General features: G+C 41.2%; 2 protein-coding genes across 3 annotated transcripts; both read left to right on the top strand.

The window, feature by feature from the left end:
• The first annotated feature begins 251 nt into the window (after positions 1–251).
• inpp5d (inositol polyphosphate-5-phosphatase D) lies at positions 252–13,389 on the top strand. 2 transcript variants are annotated; one of them, XM_068319690.1, is made up of 27 exons: positions 252–536; positions 934–997; positions 5,330–5,465; positions 5,562–5,706; positions 5,906–6,046; positions 6,142–6,232; positions 6,304–6,381; positions 6,473–6,550; positions 6,655–6,778; positions 7,293–7,396; positions 7,865–7,967; positions 8,043–8,239; positions 8,313–8,430; positions 8,526–8,622; positions 9,646–9,784; positions 10,041–10,149; positions 10,262–10,350; positions 10,640–10,721; positions 11,050–11,139; positions 11,224–11,334; positions 11,440–11,519; positions 11,600–11,687; positions 11,760–11,906; positions 11,980–12,043; positions 12,128–12,331; positions 12,418–12,857; positions 12,966–13,389. In XM_068319690.1, the coding sequence occupies exons 1-27, from the start codon at positions 397–399 to the stop codon at positions 12,995–12,997; spliced, it is 3,291 nt and encodes a 1,096-aa protein (XP_068175791.1). In that variant the 5' UTR covers positions 252–396; the 3' UTR covers positions 12,998–13,389. The 2 variants fall into 2 exon arrangements, with proteins under 2 accessions (XP_068175791.1, XP_068175790.1); XM_068319689.1 differs by having other exon boundaries at positions 12,957–13,389.
• A 3,037-nt stretch (positions 13,390–16,426) lies between these two features.
• smx5 lies at positions 16,427–18,926 on the top strand. Its single transcript, XM_068319924.1, has 5 exons — positions 16,427–16,490; positions 16,683–16,750; positions 17,672–17,702; positions 17,806–17,865; positions 18,433–18,926. The coding sequence occupies exons 1-5, from the start codon at positions 16,488–16,490 to the stop codon at positions 18,556–18,558; spliced, it is 288 nt and encodes a 95-aa protein (XP_068176025.1). The 5' UTR covers positions 16,427–16,487; the 3' UTR covers positions 18,559–18,926.
• Positions 18,927–19,814: the final 888 nt, after the last annotated feature.

Raw genomic sequence — 19,814 nt, 5'->3', positions numbered from 1 at the left:
TTATGACATGTCTTCATTATTCTATGGATGGTTTGCATCATCATACAGCTGTATAGAGACTAAAAACAGTGCTGTTTAATTACTGGTGAAATGTGGAAAAGACTTTTACTCAGCAATGGAAAGTCTGTATTTTTATTTAAAGCTCTAGTTCTGTCATATTACAGGCAAACCAAAGGCACCACGGTCCTCCTCTCTTAACTTCTCAAATGAGGAACTTCAGAGCGGCAGCACCTTCATTTTACAGTTGGCAGAGTCGGAGAATGAGCAAGTGAAATAGAGGTCATAATAGCGCACACCACAAAAAGATGGAAGTAGCCAGAAAGAAAAACTGAGTTCAGTTCAGCTGACTGTAGTTTGACAGCAGATGCAAAACTCTTGTCTTGTGTGAGAAACAGGATGCAAAGTTATCAGCCTTGGTGTCATGGTAATATTACTCGATCCAAAGCTGAGGATCTACTTTCTAAAGCGGCAAGAGATGGAAGTTTCCTTATCCGGGACAGTGAGTCCATACAAGGAGCGTACGCTCTTTGCGTTTTGTAAGTTGGCTTTAATTCTTTCTACCTAAAGAACATCTGAACATGTAGTACAAGCTCTGTTTAAGACTGTTTGATTGAGGAACTGAGATGACATGGTTGTTTCTGGAATTTGTCGTGAGAACAAAATAATTTAAAATTTTCATCTGGGCATATTTCATACAATACAGTTCCATGTTGCTCTATCATATTTCAGTGTATCATATTACATGTTAGTAGATGAGTTCCCCTTCTTTTGAATAATGTGTTGCAACTGCATAAGACTCTTTCCCTTCTGCAACTCGTATCATTGTTCACTGGACAGCCTTCCTTTAAAATGCCAATCAAGCAGACCAGGAAAACGTCAGCATGTATTTTACTTTAGTCTACATACATATGCATCTATTTATTTTACATGCAGATACCAGAACTGTGTGCACACATACAGAATCCTGCCAAATGAGGATAAGAAGATCTCTGTCCAGGTGAGTCGACACTTTGACACAATTATACATATTTTTTAGAGAGACAATGAATTTTATAGTTGCAGAATTACTGGCATAAATGAGTAAATGTAAATGATAAATGTAAAAAAAACAATTTTTCCCTCCTGATGTCAACATTGAAATGACTCCAGCAAACACAGCTACATTTAATACTGCATCTCCCTTCTAGTAACCTAAGTACAAACTCACACATTTACACCTTTATAAAAGGCATTTTTCCCTTATGGAAACGTTTTACTAGTGTTATGGTTGTAGTGACAGCAATGTTAGCTTTTCATTTGGTTTGTCAGGCAGACAACCTTAGTTGTCTTAAATTATAAGGCTAATTAGCAAAACCATAGATTGCTGACATCAATGCTTTAGCTTGCTGTGGTTACCATTTATCTCCAAACATGCCATACAAGTACAGCTCGATAGCTGTGAGCATCTCCGTAGGTTCTTAGGGCTCTATAGTAACTACTGGGGTGGCAGTAGCTCAGTCCACTTGGGCTGGAGAACGGAGGGTGGCCTGTTCAAGACCTGTGTCGGGCAAAAAGAGTGTGAACTGGCAATGGTGAGCTGCCAGTTCACCCCTCGAGCACTGCTGAAATGCCCTTGAGCAAGGCACACCATGAAGAAGCTGCCCGCCTTCCTACCTCCCCATCCCTTGCATTACAGGCTCCTTGTGTGTGTGGGCCTGTACCTACATATATAACTTAAACATGTTACTTGTGACTAACTACCAATATATACTAGATTGGACAAATATTTTCCCCTTCTTCTTCTTTTCCTTTCGGCTTTTCCCTTCAGGGGTCGCCACAGCGAATCAATTTCCTCCATCTAGCCCTGTCCTTTGAATCCTCTTCTCTCACACCAACTACCTTCACGTCTTCCCTCACTACATCCATAAACCTCCTCTTTGGTCTTCCTCTAGGACTCCTGCCTGGCAGTTCAAAACTCAGCATCCTTCTACCAATATATTCACTATCTCTCCTCTGGACATGTCCAAACCATCTCAGTCTGTCCTCTCTGACTTTATCTCCAAAACCTCTAACATGTGCTGTCCCTCTGATGTACTCATTCCTGATCCTATCCTTCCTGGTCACTCCCAAAGAGAACCTCAGCATCTTCATCTCTGCTACCTCCAGCTCTGTCTCCTGTCTTTTCCTCAGTGACACTGTCTCTAGACCAAACAACATCGCTGGTCTCACCACAGTTTTGTACACCTTTCCTTTCATTTTAGCTGAAACTCTTCTATCACACATCACACCTGACACTTTCCTCCACCCGTTCCATCCTGCCTGTACACGCTTCTTCACCTCTTTTCCACACTCTCCATTGCTCTGGACTGTTGACCTTAAGTACTTAAAATCCTCCACCTTCTTGATCTCTTCTCCCTGTAACCTCACTCTTCCACTTGGGTCCTTCTCATTCACACACATGTACTCTGTCTTACTGCGGCTAACCTTCATTCCTCTCCTTTCCAGGACAAACCTCCACCTCTCTAGCTTCTCCTCCACCTGTTCCCTGCTCTCACTGCAGATCACAATGTCATCTGCAAACATCATAGTCCATGGAGATTCCTGTCTAACCTCGTCTGTCAGCCTGTCCATCACCATAGCGAACAAGAAGGGGCTCAGAGTTGATCCCTGGTGTAGTCCCACCTCCACCTTGAACTCCTCTGTCACACCTACAGCACACCTCACCACTGTCTTACAGTCCTCAGACATGTCTTGCACCACTCTAACATAATTCTCTGCCACTCCAGACTTCCTCATACAATACCACAGTTCCTCTCTGGGCACCCTGTCGTAAGCTTTCTCCAGATCTACAAAAACACAATGCAGCTCCGTCTGGCCTTCTCTGTACTTCTCTATCAACATCCTCAACGCAAATACTGCATCTGTAGTACTCTTTTTTGGCATGAAACCATACTGCTGCTCACAAATGTTCACCTCTGCCCTTAGTCTAGCTTCCACTACTCTCTCCCATAACTTCATTGTATGGCTCATCAGCTTTATTCCTCTGTAGTTGCCACAACTCCGCACATCTCCCTTGTTCTTAAAAATGGGCACCAGCACACTTCCATTCCTTGGGCATCTTCTCACTATCTAAGATCCTGTTGAACAACCCAGTCAGAAACTCTACTGCCACTTCTCCTAGACATTTCCAAACCTCTACAGGTATATCATTAGGACCGACTGCCTTTCCACTCTTCATCCTCTTCAATGCCCTCCTCACTTCATCCTGACTAATGTTTGCTGCTTCCTGGTCCACAGCAGTCACCTCTTCTAGTTTTTGTTCTCATCTCATTTTCCATGTCCATCAACTCTTCAAAGTACTCTTTCCATCTTCCCATCACACTATTGGCACCTGTCAATAGACTTCCATCCCTATCCTTAATCACCCTAAACCTGGTGCATGTCCTTCCCATCTCTGTCACTTTGTCTTGCCAACCTGTATAGAGCAGTCTCTCCCTCCTTACTGTACAAACTAGCATACAAGTCATCATAAGCCCCTTGTTTGGCCTTTAATACCTCTACCTTCACCTTACGCTGCATCTCCCCGTACTCCTGTCTACTCTCCTCAGTCCTCTCAGTGTCCCACTTCTTCTTAGCTAACCTCTTTCTCTGTATACACTCCTGTACCTCCTCATTCCACCACCAAGTCTCCTTATCTACTTTTCTTCCAGATGACTCCCTGTCTCCCTGATCACATTAGCTGCAGTTGTCCATTCATCTGAAAGCACCTCCTGACCACCCAGAGCCTGTCTTAACTCCTTCCTAAAAGTAATGCAACACTATTCCTTTTTCAGCTTCCACCATTTTGTCTTCTGCTCTGCCTTTGCCCTCTTCATATTCCTCACCACCAGAGTCATCTTAAACACCACCATCCTATGCTGTTTGGCTACACTCTCACCTACCACTACTTTACAGTCACTGATCTCCTTCAGATGACACCGTCTACACAAGATGTAGTCTACCTGTGTGCTCCTACCTCCACTCTTATAAGTCACCCTATGTTCCTGCCTCTTCTGGAAGAAAATATTCACTATAGCCATTTCCATCCTTTTTGCAAAGTCAACTATCATCTGTCCTTCTGCATTCCTCTCCTGGATACCAAACCTGCTCCATAGGGGATCCCCTATGGGGTCCCCTATGGGGCACTAATAAAGATGATAAAAGAAAAAAAGAAAAAAGAAAACATGGTCTAACATACCCTGCACAAGTTTTTTTTACAGTGTTCTACTCCATTCTGATAATTACAGAATGCCAAGTTTGACCAAAAAATAGGGCACAATGTACGAAAGGTAATTCTTTATAGTTGCTATATAGGAGAATAGGTGTGTTTGAGCTCTTAGAAACTCAGTGAATTTGAGTGTGACACTGTGATCCATTTCCAAGCCCATTTGTGAAATCTTCTTGACACTGTATATAAGTGGAAGCAGCTGGAAAACAATAGCAACTCAGCCATGAAGTTGTAGGTCACATAAAATAACAGACCAAGGTTAGTGGATGTTGAGGCACATAGTGCACAGAGATCACAAACTTTCTGCATGGTCAATAGTGACAGACCTCCAAACTTTATTCATCTTTAGATTAGCTCAAGAACAGTATGTAGAGAGCTTCATGGAATAGGTTTCCATGGTCAAACAGCAGCATTGAAGTCTTACATCTACAAGTGTGGTTTCAGTGTTCTGATAGCTGTGAGCATCTCTGTAGGTTCTTAGGGCTCTATATCCTTAAAAAGACACATCACGTTTCTCCATCTGGCAATTTGATGGACAAGTCTGGGTTTGGCGGTTGCCAGGAGAACAGTACTTGCCTTGTTCCAAGTGTAACGTTTAGTGGAGGGGGGATTATGATGTAGGGTTGTTTTTCACAGGTTGGGTTCCACGGGTTGCTCCTTAGTTCCAGTGAAAGGAACACATAATGGTTCAGCATACCAAAAAAGATTGGACAATTTCATGCTCCCAACTTTGTGGGAACTGTCAGGAGGTGACCCCTTCCTGTTCCAAAATAATTGCAGTTCACAAAAGATGGTCCATAAAGACATGGATGAGCAAGTGGTGTGTGTAGGAACCTGAACTTGTTTTTTATGGAGGATGGAGCCCTTAGTGCTGTTCTTGACTCAATTGTGATTTCACCTACTGGTTTTTTGGAAGAAGTCACAGAACCTGCAAGCAGACATCTGACATCATACAGTATGGGAAGTAAAACTTGCCGACTGTAACCTGACTTACAAATGAAACAAAAATGAAAGCACCACGTGGCATTCCATTTCTGCTATAGTCTGAGTGGAAGTATGTGTCTACTCTGATCTGCTTTTCAGGCATCTGAAGGAGTTCCAATCAGGTTTTTTTCTACACTGCCTGAGCTGGTGGAGGCATATTATAATCCTAACATAGGCTTGGTCACACATCTGCAGTACCCAGTGCAAAGAGAGGAGGATGCAGATGGAGAGCAAGGTCAATCAATAAACTCAATCTAAAATTTGGTTATTTTAAAAATACCTGTCAAATATTTAAAACTTTATATATATCCCACATTTCTTTGTTCTCTAGAATCCAATAATCTTCCACCACAGCTACCACCTAGGAACATTGCAACAAATGATGTGAAAGACAATGACCCCAAGTCTTCAGAACAGGTCTGCAAGTCCTTGTCAGACACCTTCCTGAAGAGATTGCAGCATATGGACTTATCCACGTATGGTCACATTTTGGTCACCCTAACAAAGTACAGGATGTTTTGAATTTCCTTAGACACCTACTCATGGAGCAGCCTTTTTAAGGATACATAGTGTACAGTGTTCACAACCAATAGTCACTATTACCCATTTAATATTGTTAGTTTTTTCATCAATGTATGATGATAATTATGTTATTATGTATAACATTGATTACAGAGTACCAGAAGAGCATCAAATGGCTATCCAAGAATACTTCAGGACCTCAATCTGCTTGGATGTTGAACAAGTTCAGAATGGTGACGCTTACCTCCCAGGACTGAAAAAGCTAACAATGGCAATTTGCAAGAATCTAAACAGGTATACTTACCAGTCCAAAATATAATATATAGTATAATATGTTGTACAGTGGACTGGAATAGTTTAACGGTGGCCTGACTTTTTCTCTAATACAGTGAAGTTTCCCGAATCCTACCAGCTTTGGAAGTCTTCCACCAAACGTTGGACCAACAGATCTCTGCGGGAATTGGAAAAGTACCAAAACAAGTGGGTTACACTCGTGATCCTTTGTTATTGATAAAGGTCTTCACATTACTGGATTTTTCCTTGATTTTCAGATGTCTGCCAAATCGTACCAATCTGTGTCATTGAGACTTGAGCAGCTGACAAAATTGCTCTACTCAATAGAAGATAAGGTAAAGTCCAGGCCTATGCCACTTGCTGATTGTAAATAATCGTGGTTCCTGCATACATATGGCAAAGCACCTCTGCTTCTCTTTTTTACAGGCTAAAAGTGCAATGTTTGACTCTGTTGGAAATGAAGGTTGCCACAGAAAATCTCTCATACCAACAGTCACATTCGAGGTGCTTCTATGAATCTGTTATGGTCTTGCACTACAAGAAATAAAATTACATTAAAAGTCTGGAGTTTTGTGGTTTACTTGATCTGTCTGCTCTTTCACTCACAGGTGAAGCAAGAATCCTTAGGTATTTCCACTAAGATGTTCCTGAAAGTAGATGTTGAAGGTGGGAAGCTCTACTTCAAGAAAGCGAAAGATGGGCCTGAAGAAAAATACTTTACACAGAACAAAAGTAAGAATTTGTATTTTCTGTATCACCAGGCTTTTGCATTTCTTTTTTGAAATTATGTTTTCCTGATGAGGGTCAGTCACAAAACTTGGATCATAGCTGTTCACGATTTCCAGAAAATCTTACTTTCGTTGATCCGGTCTTTTGGCAGCTCAATGTAATTATAATTTTTTTTTTGGCTTTTTTTGTTGTTGTTGGTTTAACAATTGTTAAATGGATTAAAAAATTAAAATTAATTGACCCCAATAAATTTGGTGAATTGTCAACCACAAACAACAGCTCTGCATTCCCGTATTTTGCATTCAGTGCTCATCTGCAAACTAGTATGCTAATCCAGATGGAACATTAGCCTACAAATGCTCAACTTGAGTAATGTTCATTTCATTCTTAGCATGTTAGCGTAGTGATGTTAGCATGTAGGGACACTGGGCGTAAGAACACCTTTACAGAGTTCTAGCATTTACTTCTAAACCAGTCAAATTGCACAATGTAATAGGATTCCTGTGATTGTTTTCAGTCTTACAGCTGGTGAAATCCCAGAAAGTCTTCAAACTTGTCATTGTCCTGGAGACAGAGAAAGAGAAGATTTTGCGAAAAGAATTTGTGTTTGATAACACAAAGGTAGGTAACAAGCTTCTGATTTAGCTTAAGATCCTAAAAATCTTTCCTTAAATCAAGTAATTATCTGCACACTTGAATTTTCATCTGTTAGTTTTACTTATTTAGCCAGTTTCAAAAATACCGTTTGCCTCATGGTATATTGTAATCTGAATGGCAAATGACCCTCAATTCTGAGAAACTCCTCACCAAAGAAAAGACATTGGGTCTCATTTGCTGCAAAAGGTCAACTCTTGATATGCAGTAAGTGTTGATGGTGCAGTTCTGAAATCACCTGCTGCCAAATTATTCTCAACTAAGATGTGCAAATACCAAAAAAAAACCTCACCAATTTGTAGTGTGCTGTGTTTGAACCCCATCAAGGGAGCAAACATCATGAATATTAAAACAGTAGATTAGTATACTGGCTTTAAATTTTCATGATGTATAGTGTGTAAATGCATTTTAGGAAACTTTTGTATGCTTCCACAGAAAAGGGAGGGCTTTTGTCAGCTGCTTCAACAAATGAAGAACAAACACTCTGAAAAGCCTGAACCAGACATGATTACTGTGTTTATTGGCACCTGGAACATGGGTAACAATGTCAACATCCTTCATTTTGGATGGACTTGAACTAATGAGAGATAATGATAAGACTCATGACTTGCAGGAAGTGCTGGACCCCCCCACAACCTCCGCTCGTGGTTTCAGTGTAAGGGCCAAGGGAAGACCCGAGACGACACGGCAGACCACATCCCACATGACCTTTATGTCATCGGGACTCAGGAGGATCCTTTGAGTGACAGGGAATGGGCAGAAACAGTGAAAAGTGTCCTCACCAAAGTCACAAACATCCGCTTTAAACAAGTGAGTGATTGTGACAACATGATGAAGCTGAGTGCATGAGCAGAGACCCATTGTAACATCTTCTAACATCCAGGTGGTCATCAACACCCTGTGGAACATCCGCATTGTGGTTCTGGTCAAGCCTGAACATGAAAACAGGATCTCCCATGTTTTTTCAAACTGTGTGAAGACGGGGATCGCCAACACATTGGGTAAACACAGTCCCCTCCTCCATAAGGAATCCAATGAATGACCTGCTCTTTAGTTCATTCAAGGGTTACCCATCACAGATCACTTTCTTTTGTAGGGAACAAAGGAGCAGTGGGAGTATCCTTCATGTTCAATGGTACATCTTTTGGTTTTGTTAACAGTCACCTGACCTCTGGAAGCGAGAAGAAGCTCAGGTGAGAAACATATTGCACTTTAAACCACAACGGTCCATGGCTGAGAGCATTGTGTACTTCTGCAGAGACAGAACAATCCCATACATATCTGTTTAGCTTTTCTCGCCAATGCATTGACCCATCAACAGAGTTTCATTCAGTCACAGTTCGGTTCAGTTAACTGTATTGCTGGTTGCAACTTTTTTGAAGAGCACGTATAGATTTCCCACTTTTTGCCTAATTGGGTAACCTAAAATACACCTGCCATGACACATTATCTAGCAAGGCAAGAGTCACATGATGTCTGTGTTTAAGAGACAGCCACTGTCAGAAATATCAGTTCTACTGCTGAGATAAATCGTATCCAGCCTGCAGAGCGTACCCAACACCACAGCACTCAGTCGCTTTCTAGTACTTTCCGGAGGAGAAAGAGCAGCAGTGGACTTCAACCTCAGCATGCGCTACTTTACGGTGGGCGCAGCCATCTTGGCAAGGTGCCAGTCTTAGTCCCCACTTCCACAAAGCACACCTGTATTTACTAAATGTATTAGCATTGAGTGTGTTGCCTCTCAGAATTATACAAAATTTGACCCCGCACTTCCTTCCTCATGAGTTTCTGGACTGAAGCAGATCAGATGAAAGATGTCACAGTGTCTGTGAACCAGCTACCTGCATGTGTCACTATTTAACTGATAGATTTGATCATTCATTTGCTGTTTAACATGTTTAACATGAATTCATTTTAGTAAACAAGTTTGCATTGTGTTTGAGTTACACCAAAGTAGATTTCAAGTGGGAAAATAACACAAATGCTGCCAATTACTTTTATGTTATTGTATTCTATGACAATATGTTATTTAGGAATTTCTTATTTCTGTAGGCACCAAGGTCTGATATCACAACTCCACTTTTAAATTAACATATAGAGCCTATAAGTCAATGTCTAGCAAAAAAAGTGCTAAATATAAAATATATAAAAATTATGTTATAATATCCTAAATCAATATTTCCAGGTTTTCTTATTAGTTTTTTGTGTATTTGCAGACGTAATCAAAACTACACCAACATCCTGCGATTCCTGAACCTTGGAGATAAGAAGCTCAATCCATTTGACATCACGCATCGCTTCACACACCTCTTCTGGTTTGGTGATCTAAACTACCGTGTTGAATTCCCCTCCACAGTAAGGTCTAAAGAATGTAACAAAATGAGTGCATTGCATCATACACAATTGATGCCAAAACAATGACATAATATTTGAACTTAGTTTCTCTTGTTTCAGCCTTCTTAATAGTGAAATGCGATTTACATGATTTCATTGATAAATGGTCTTTTTTTTGACTAATGTTATTAACTATTTCATCGGTGCTTTCACTCAGTGAGTGTTGGAGCTCTTTCAGCCAGGAGGAGTGACATCTCTGCACTGCTTTTCTTCACAGGAAGCTGAGTCCATTGTGACAAAGATCAAACAGCAGCAGTATCACGAACTCCTCAGCAAAGACCAGCTCAGTCTGGAGAGGAATGAGGAAAAGGTCTTCCTACATTTTGGTGAGCCTTATTGAGAGAATCCAGCCCTGACTTTCTATATCAATTGCATTCTTCTTATTAATGCATTTTTTTAGCTTACATTAAAAAGAATGTGGTTTTATTCTGACTGTAGATGAAGAGGACATCACATTTCCACCCACATATCGCTTTGAAAGAGACACAAGAGAGAAATATGCTTACACAAAGGCCAAAGCCACAGGGGTAAGCTTAAGTACTATCCAACAGAGCAATATTTTTAATATATAAAGCATAAATAGTATATAATAAGTAGGAATCCTGTTAGTCACCAAAGTGCAAAAACCAACTGCAGCATTAAACCCAGATATCCTTGACACAGCATGTTCCTGTTATAAAGCACTAGAATAAGACGTTAATGTGAGGATATGTTGTGATTCGTGTTACAGGCACAGAGATCAGTTTAACTAATTCCTTTTCCACATATTGTATTGAGTCTCATGAGTTTTCAAATATGATTAATTTACTTCTGCAGACAAAATACAATTTGCCCTCATGGTGTGATCGAGTCCTGAGGAAGTCATATCCTCTGGTTCATGTTGTCTGCCATGCCTATGGTGAGTAGTTCTCTTTGAACAAGTTCCTTTACTGGGTAGGACTAGAAAGAATTGAACAACAATTCAACTGCTGAGAAAAGACAGAGGTGGACTCCTAATTTGGACATTTAAAATGATAAAATATTAGATAAATGTTTTGACGATTTATTAGGTTTGAGGACAAAGCCTGGAAGTAAACATTTTGTTTTTGCCAGGAAACATTATAAAGGAGATGCTAACCTTAAATCTAACCCTAACCCTAACAATAACCCCAATTCAATTTTGCAGGAGTGATCCTTAATGGTATTTAACTAGACATACTCATTCAGATAGGCCTTCTAACTTCCAGGTTGCACTACTGACATCATGACCAGTGACCACTCACCAGTGTTTGCCTCATTTGAAGTTGGAGTAGCCTCACAGTTTGTCTCCAAACAGGGTATGATCACCATCTACAGCATGATAATATGAAGTTATCTGCTCCACCAGTGACAGTGACAGTTTACATGTCTTGTTCTCTCAGGCCCAAACAGCACAACTCAAGGTGGAATACAGGTCATGAACTGTGTCGCCACCTTGTTGACGAAGTCCAAGACTAAGTTCTTTATTGAATACCATTCCAGCTGCTTGGAGAGTATGTATAATCTGTATGGTGGACTGCATCACACTAAACTCTATGGAGGCTATTTTTTAAATATGTGGAGATGGTCAAAACTAATATTCTGCTAAATGATGACAGAAACAGTCAAGACTTCAGAGGGAGAGAATGCTGAGCACTCAGATGGGTCAATAAAAGTTTGGTTTGGCAACCAAGTTGAGGTAAATTTATGAGTAGTTTTAGTGTACAGGACTTGTGGGGACAGAAATCTTAATTTGTCATTTCTACCTATCTTTTCAAGCTCACCCCGATCATCTCTGACCCAGAGTACCTTTTGGACCAACACATCCTCATTTGTGTGAAGTCAACAGACAGTGACGAGTCATATGGTAATGACATTTACACAGCTTTAGATGAAGATGGCCTGTGGGTTGCTGAGAGTGTCTGTCTTATTCATAAAGGAGAGGGTTGTGTTGCACTGCGAGCTGCCCAGTACTGCTACACAGAGTTTCAGATCACGTTGACTCACCATGGAGAGAAGACGGGCACACTGACCGGCGGAATCCAGCTGCACACCAGTGAAGGAAAGCCCACTGAGAAGTTGTATGGTGAGTCTGGAGATCAGGTCAGTACTTACTCACCAAATTCATACTATAAGATCATTTCTGATTTTACCCTCAGATTTCATCAAAATTGAAAGGGATGACACTGTTTCCTCGAAAGGCAAAAGCAGCGACACAAAAAAGTAAGATATTTTTCACCTGTGGTTACTTCAAGATATTGCCAACGTGATTTCTGGGAGAGACATTTTTGTGTTGTTTGTTGACAGGTCTTCTGTTATCCAAAAACATGACATTTCTAACCCGAATTACATGGGAGTGTCCTTCCAAAGGAGCAATGTGATAGATAAAGGTTGGAGTTATAGCATGCCTCCAAAAAATCATCCATTGGCTGGGCAGGGAAGTAAAGAATCCAAGAAGGGTGGCTATGATGGCAGCACACACAGTCCCACAGGGAAATGTTCGAATCCTATGTGTGTGGTGAACACAAACACTTAAACACAATGTTCAAGATAAGTGCTAAAGGATGAGCTTTACTGACTGATCCTCTGCTTTCTAGAGATGAAACTGAAACAAGGTCAGAGATGTTTGACAATCCCTTGTATGGCTCAATGGAGAAAATTACTGGTCAGGGCAAGGACCAAGACCACCAACAAAGGGACCACCTTTCATCTCCAGAGCCTATCATTAAAGCGACAGAGGTGGAATCTGATCGCCCCCCAGTGCCCATCCCACGCAACCGTTCCTGCACCCTGTCAGACACCAAACCTCAGGCTCCAATCTCCACCACCACCCGTCCGTCAGTGCACAAGAAACCTGTGGTGCCCTCCCGTTTGGAAGGGGTGGTGCCAGTCGGCCGGCCACCTTTACCATCAAAGAGCTGGCTGGGCATTCCTGACCCCCAGACCCCCAAACCCAGAGATTACAGAGACAGCTCTGAGCTCCCCACTAAACACAGACAAACAGCCAGGCCTGTCCACCTACAGCCTCACAGAGACGGTAAGGAAGGAGGAAGGAGTCTGGTTCTGGGATGGTGAGATTCACTAGAATTCAATTACCCTGTGCATCCAAAGGTGATAACTCTTTTTCTTTTTTTAGCGTATCCAGAAGTTCCCAAGATGAGTCGTTCTGTGAAGTGAAACCGCTCTGTTAACAACTTTGGACAAAGCCACGCTACCTGTTTTTGTTTTCAGTCTTATTGCAAAGCTAGGCTAACTGTTTGCTGGCTGTCAATTCATATTTCATCTGATTCTGGTGAATGTCAAAACCATATTTTCAAAATGTCAAAACTTCATAGTCATATAAACATTAGAGACACATCCTCAAACGTCCTTTGTCTTAAGCTTGCATTAAAAAGTAGATTTGAAATCAAACTCTCATTGGGAGAGTTTATTGATTCAATACCTGAAAAATGTTTACCACACAGTGTTATTATCATCAGTGTCAGTTCTACTGTAATTTGCACAGGCTTTGACACTTTGGCCTTTAAGATGTACAATAAATTCTCAAATAAATTCAAATATCATCCTGATTGGACCTGATTATTTTAAGCTTTTCTCACAACATCGTGTCAATGCATGTGGGACTGTATAGACGAGTCTTACAGATAGGTTAGTAACCAGTTCAATAGATTGTGAATAGTCATTTACTTCTATCTTCCATTATACGTTAGATGATGGACAGAGTGACACGTATGTACTTCACATATAAATATATAGAGCATATGCTATTAGTAGTAATGCTTATTTTGTGTGATCAGATGTGAGCCAATCCTTACTGGTTTCATATTTTCTTCCAGAAGAGGCAGGAACATAGGGTGACCTACAAGAGTGGTGGTAGGAGCCCACAGGTAGACTACATCTTGTGTAGACGGTGTCATCTGAAGGAGATCAGTGACTGTAAAGTAGTGGTAGGTGAGAGTGTAGCCAAACAGCATAGGATGGTGGTGTTTAAGATGACTCTGGTGGTGAGGAAGATGAAGAGGGCAAAGGCAGAGCAGAAGACAAAATGGTGGAAGCTGAAAAAGGAATAGTGTTGCATTACTTTTAGGAAGGAGTTAAGACAGGCTCTGGGTGGTCAGGAGGTGCTTTCAGATGAATGGACAACTGCAGCTAATGTGATCAGGGAGACAGGGAGTCATCTGGAAGAAAAGTAGATAAGGAGACTTGGTGGTGGAATGAGGAGGTACAGGAGTGTATACAGAGAAAGAGATTAGCTAAGAGGAAGTGGAACACTGAGAGGACTGAGGAGAGTAGACAGGAGTACGGGGAGATGCAGCGTAAGGTGAAGGTAGAGGTATTAAAGGCCAAACAAGGGGCTTATGATGACTTGTATGCTAGTTTGTACAGTAAGGAGGGAGAGACTGATCTATACAGGTGGGCAAGACAAAGTGACAGAGATGGGAAGGACATGCACCAGGTTTAGGGTGATTAAGGATAGGGATGGAAGTCTATTGACAGGTGCCAATAGTGTGATGGGAAGATGGAAAGAGTACTTTGAAGAGTTGATGGACATGGAAAATGAGATGAGAACAAAAACTAGAAGAGGTGACTGCTGTGGACCAGGAAGCAGCAAACATTAGTCAGGATGAAGTGAGGAGGGCATTGAAGAGGATGAAGAGTGGAAAGGCAGTCGGTCCTGATGATATACCTGTAGAGGTTTGGAAATGTCTAGGAGAAGTGGCAGTAGAGTTTCTGACTGGGTTGTTCAACAGGATCTTAGATAGTGAGAAGATGCCTGAGGAATGGAGGAGAAGTGTGCTGGTGCCCATTTTTAAGAACAAGGGAGATGTGCAGAGTTGTGGCAACTACAGAGGAATAAAGCTGATGAGCCATACAATGAAGTTATGGGAGAGAGTAGTGGAAGCTAGACTAAGGGCAGAAGTGAACATTTGTGAGCAGCAGTATGGTTTCATGCCAAAAAAGAGTACTACAGATGCAGTATTTACGTTGAGGATGTTGATAGAGAGGTATAGAGAAGGCCAGAGGGAGCTGCATTGTGTTTTTGTAGATCTGGAGAAAGCTTACGACAGGGTGCCCAGAGAGGAACTGTGGTATTGTATGAGGAAGTCTGGAGTGGCAGAGAAGTATGTTAGAGCAGTGCAGGACATGTATGAGGACTGTAAGACAGTGGTGAGGTGTGCTGTAGGTGTGACAGAGGAGTTCAAGGTGGAGGTGGGACTGCATCAGGGATCAGCTCTGAGCCCCTTCTTGTTCGCTATGGTGATGGACAGGCTGACAGACGAGGTTAGACAGGAATCTCCATGGACTATGATGTTTGCAGATGACATTGTGATGTGCAGTGAGAGTAGGGAACAGGTGGAGGAGAAGCTAGAGAGGTGGAAGTTTGTCCTGGAAAGGAGAGGAATGAAGGTTAGCCGCAGTAAGACAGAGTACATGTGTGTGAATGAGAGGAACCCAAGTGGAAGAGTGAGGTTAGAGGATAAGAGATCAAGAAGGTGGAGGATTTTAAGTACTTAGGCTCAACAGTCCAGAGCAATGGAGAGTGTGGAAAAGAGGTGAAGAAGCGTGTACAGGCAGGATGGAATGGATGGAGGAAGGTGTCAGGTGTGATGTGTGATAGAAGAGTTTCAGCTAAAATGAAAGGAAAGGTGTACAAAACTGTGGTGAGACCAGCAATGTTGTTTGGTCTAGAGACAGTATCACTGAAGAAAAGACAGGAGACAGAGCTGGAGGTAGCAGAGATGAAGATGCTGAGGTTCTCTCTGGGAGTGACCAGGAAGGATAGGATCAGGAATGAGTACATCAGAGGGACAGCACATGTTAGAGGTTTTGGAGATAAAGTCAGAGAGGCCAGACTGAGATGGTTTGGACATGTCCAGAGGAGAGATAGTGAATATATTGGTAGACGGATGTTGAGTTTTGAACTGCCAGGCAGGAGGCCTAGAGGAAGACCAAAGAGGAGGTTTATGGATGTAGTGAGGGAAGACGTGAAGGTAGTTGGTGTGAGAGAAGAGGATTCAAAGGACAGGGCTAGATGGAGGAAATTGATTCGCTGTGGCGACCCCTGAAGGGAAAAGCCGAAAGGAAAAGAAGAAGAAACAACTCTAATAAGCTAATATCAGTGGAGACCCGATTCGTCGGGCCTCCATTGATAATGGACGAGGCGCGCTCCGCAGCGCTATACGGCAATCGAAGTACAGATTTATTTTATACATATGAAGACTTTGGGGGCATTTTCCGAAAGAGCAACAGCGTTGCAGCTGCAAAGAAGAGGGTGATGGTGTGGGAGGAAATTGCTGCTCGAGTCAATGCATGTTTAAACGTAGTCTGTTGCAATCACGATAAAATTACGGAGGAAAACGGCTTGAATAATTGTCTATTAATTAAATAAATAAATAAATAAAGTTACTAATCCAAGTCTGAGGTTGCGGCACAATGTCATTAAGAGAATATAATTTCAAATTAATTTATCAGATTTAACAAACAGACAAACAAACAAACAAAAACGATCAAGTTAACAGCGTGGTCGTGCCCGTACACATTGAGCGCGTATCTGGCTCCCCCATGTGGACAGAGTTGGTAATCGCACCCTATTCTTGCGTCGCAGCAATATTACGCAAGAAAACCAAACGTCATCAAGACGCTACTGCAAAAAAGCGAGGCAACAATGGTGAGAGATGGTTACGATTTATTTTTCCCCTTTGGCTATCAACTCTCTTGCCTGAGGATTTATTTTGATATTTAATCATCAGTTTCGCCTTTTTATTTTTTCCGTGGCTTAATTTGATAATTTACTGCGACCCATTTCATCTTCGACATTTATCCTGCTGCTAACGTTAGCTTTGTTCACGTTGTTTTTCAGCTTTTCTACTCGTTTTTCAAGTCTCTGGTGGGTAAGGATGTGGTGGTCGAGCTCAAAAACGACCTGAGGTAAGCTTTATTTTCCTATGATGTCTTGTATTTTCGTATTATAGTTTTATTTGCTACAAGAGTGTAATGTTGGAAGCTGTAGTTGTGAATGATCAATGCATGTTGCAGTTTGCATCATTAGAATATAACATGTCCATGTTAAATAATTATCTATCTATGTTGTTAATTACTACAGTCACAAAATGATTCACCCTTGAATTGCATTTATCATCTCATACATTTCAAATGAGGTAAAAAAAACTAAAACAAAACAACGTGTGCCAGGTTTCACAAACTTCTCCAATAGAATATCAAAGATCTTTTCTGTTTTTGATCAAACCAAACGCAAACTTTGGGGCCCATGGATCAGCAGTACGTCTGGAGCAAAATGAAATATCATGAAAAGACCAGCAGTAGACTGGTGACGCTGAGGTCTAATGGATTCCATCAATTATCAGGGACTCCTGGAAAACATCTTACCATTTATAGCAAAACTTAAGCTTGGTCTCATTGGCCATTATTCTCAGGGATGCCTCCAGGTGTGCCAGGACTTGGTTTCACAACATTCTAGACTGAGGTTTCACAACATTCCCATAGATCTGAGGAAGGTGGCTGCAGCAGATAAAACAAGAATATTCCAGAACTGGAGGTCTTTTTCTGTTAGGAATGGTCCAAGATTCCTCAGGAACTCTCCTTGGAGCTGGTGTCTGTAGAATATTAGTCGCTTCTTGTTCAGGGTTGAATCATTTAAAGACTGCAGTAGTGATAAAAACTATCATTTTGCATTATATTAAAAGCACTTCTGATACCTGTTGTGTTGAGAGTTGTATCGTTTGAAATACGACTATTATCCACCTCCACTTTCAACTTGTTGTTTTTTGAAGAAGCACCGGTATGCCCATTAGTTTTGACAATAGCTTTTATTCCCACATGTCATTTCAGCATCTGTGGAACACTTCATTCTGTCGACCAGGTTAGAAGTGATTATTTATTTTCTTCCATTTAACAAAAGCCTTTCAGCTTCTGTTTTCGTGCTTTTGACTTTAACATTACTTTTCTTGGCTTTTGTGTTTCAGTACTTGAACATTAAGCTCACAGACATCAGTGTCACCGATCCGGAGAAATATCCTCACATGGTGCGTTTAACTGTCCTCCATCTTCTCTTTCAGTGTGTCAAGTCTGTAGGACACGTTTGTTTTAAACTTGATGTTCTATTTGAGATACCTTGATGTCCAATGAGCTCAGAAGCTCGGTCCAAACACAGACCACACATACATGTGTGTGTAATGAGTTCCCTCCGTATACATGTGAAGACTCATGGGAAAACTACAGACTTTAGTGCAAAGCATCTCATCCATGTAGGGTATATTGCATTCATAAATATCAAACTAAAACAAAAAAATGCATAGAGTATCTGTTTTCTGCATATACAGGATAATTGACGTGAAGTGTGTCAGTTATTATTTCCATGTTTTGTTGCTTCTTCACCATTGTGCTCGTGACAATGGAAAAGGTACCTGCAATCATATGTTTACACATTCTATATTTTCTGACACCAGAAGAAAAGATTGTTATTATTGTCACATCAAACATAAACCCATGAACCTTTTATGAATCCAACGACACTTCCTCTGCATCACTTCAAGCACCTGAAGTACTTTGAATGATTTTCACCAAACCGTGTCTGTGTTCTTTGTCTTCAGCTCTCTGTAAAGAACTGTTTCATCCGTGGATCGGTGGTCCGGTATGTCCAGCTACCGGCAGATGAAGTCGACACGCAGCTGCTTCAAGATGCTGCCAGGAAGGAAGCCATGCAGCAGAAGCAGTGATGGGCTGCAGGGTGGGATTTCACCTGGGGTGGGAAAGGTGTATAATGAATAGTCTGAGTTCTGAGTTTGTTTTAGGATTCTAAAACAAGCTGAACGTGTTGTTCAGCTCCTGTAATTAAGTAGTTTCAGTCATTTTCCTGTGCTTGAACAGAGAATTTAATTGCATTCCTGACATTTTTGATCGATAATTTGCAACTCAATTATTATTGGACATAGTTTTCATCTCCAAAGCTGTGAGAGAGGTTTCATTTGATGCTATCGTTTGTTTTGTTTAAATAGAAATCTGAGTCTAAAAAAAATCTGCAGTGTTTCTGTTATACAAGCATTTTTTATGCCACTTCAAAATAAATTTATTTATATTTTGATCATGTTATTGTCATTTATGTTTTATTGACTATAGCACTTGTGGATGTTTTCTATGTGGTTACCCAGACATATTTTGTGAATGAATTCTTCCTCGCAATAAAAACAGACAGCGCACACCAGAAGAAACTGTTTCCTGTCTGCTGCAGACGTTTAGTACGTGTCACATAAGAAACCACAGGTGCAAAGCAGCTGAAAGAGTTTTCATCCGTGCGTTTAGTCATCATCTCGGTAACACACTCTGAAATCTACTCTGAGGCCATCAGTACTATGCTCAAACAAAGTAAAGTCAACACAATACTGTCACAGGATGCTGCATCACATTAGAAGTAAAATGTCTTTAAAGAAACAAAAGCCTCCAACCGGTAACATTTACTCCCATGACCACCGAGCAAGCAGAAATACTGAAATACAACTAACCAGGAAGTAACCGGCTTCTCCACTCCAGCCAAACTGCTGGTTTTTGAAGTACATGACAAGACACACTACTGAAACACACACACACACAGGCTATGGTCAAACAATGTTATCTAATGATGGACCACATTTTGACAGTTTGTTTTCATCAGTCTTTGTTCTGTTCCTGTCAGTACAGCACCTCCAAATTAAGACATTCAACCGATCTGCATTCTGATGACCCCAATGTCATCATCATGGAGAGAGACACCCTTCTGCTGTTGAAGGAAATTAGAGATGGATGGATGGATAGATAGAGGGATTAACAGGTAGGTAGGTAGACAGAAAGACAGACAGACCACAGACGAGATTTTTCTATAGAAGGGAGCTGCTTCTTTCGTGCCATGCTGTCTACATGTCAGATTTTTAATTGCTGATGGTTTTCTCAAAGGACAGGTACCTGAGTAACGTATTATCGTTTTAGATACAGAGCACTC

Source organism: Antennarius striatus, chromosome 7, assembly GCF_040054535.1.
Source record: "Antennarius striatus isolate MH-2024 chromosome 7, ASM4005453v1, whole genome shotgun sequence".
Lineage (NCBI taxonomy): Eukaryota > Metazoa > Chordata > Actinopteri > Lophiiformes > Antennariidae > Antennarius > Antennarius striatus.
Note: the sequence above shows the minus strand (reverse complement) of the source record. Positions and strands in the feature narration are given on the sequence as shown.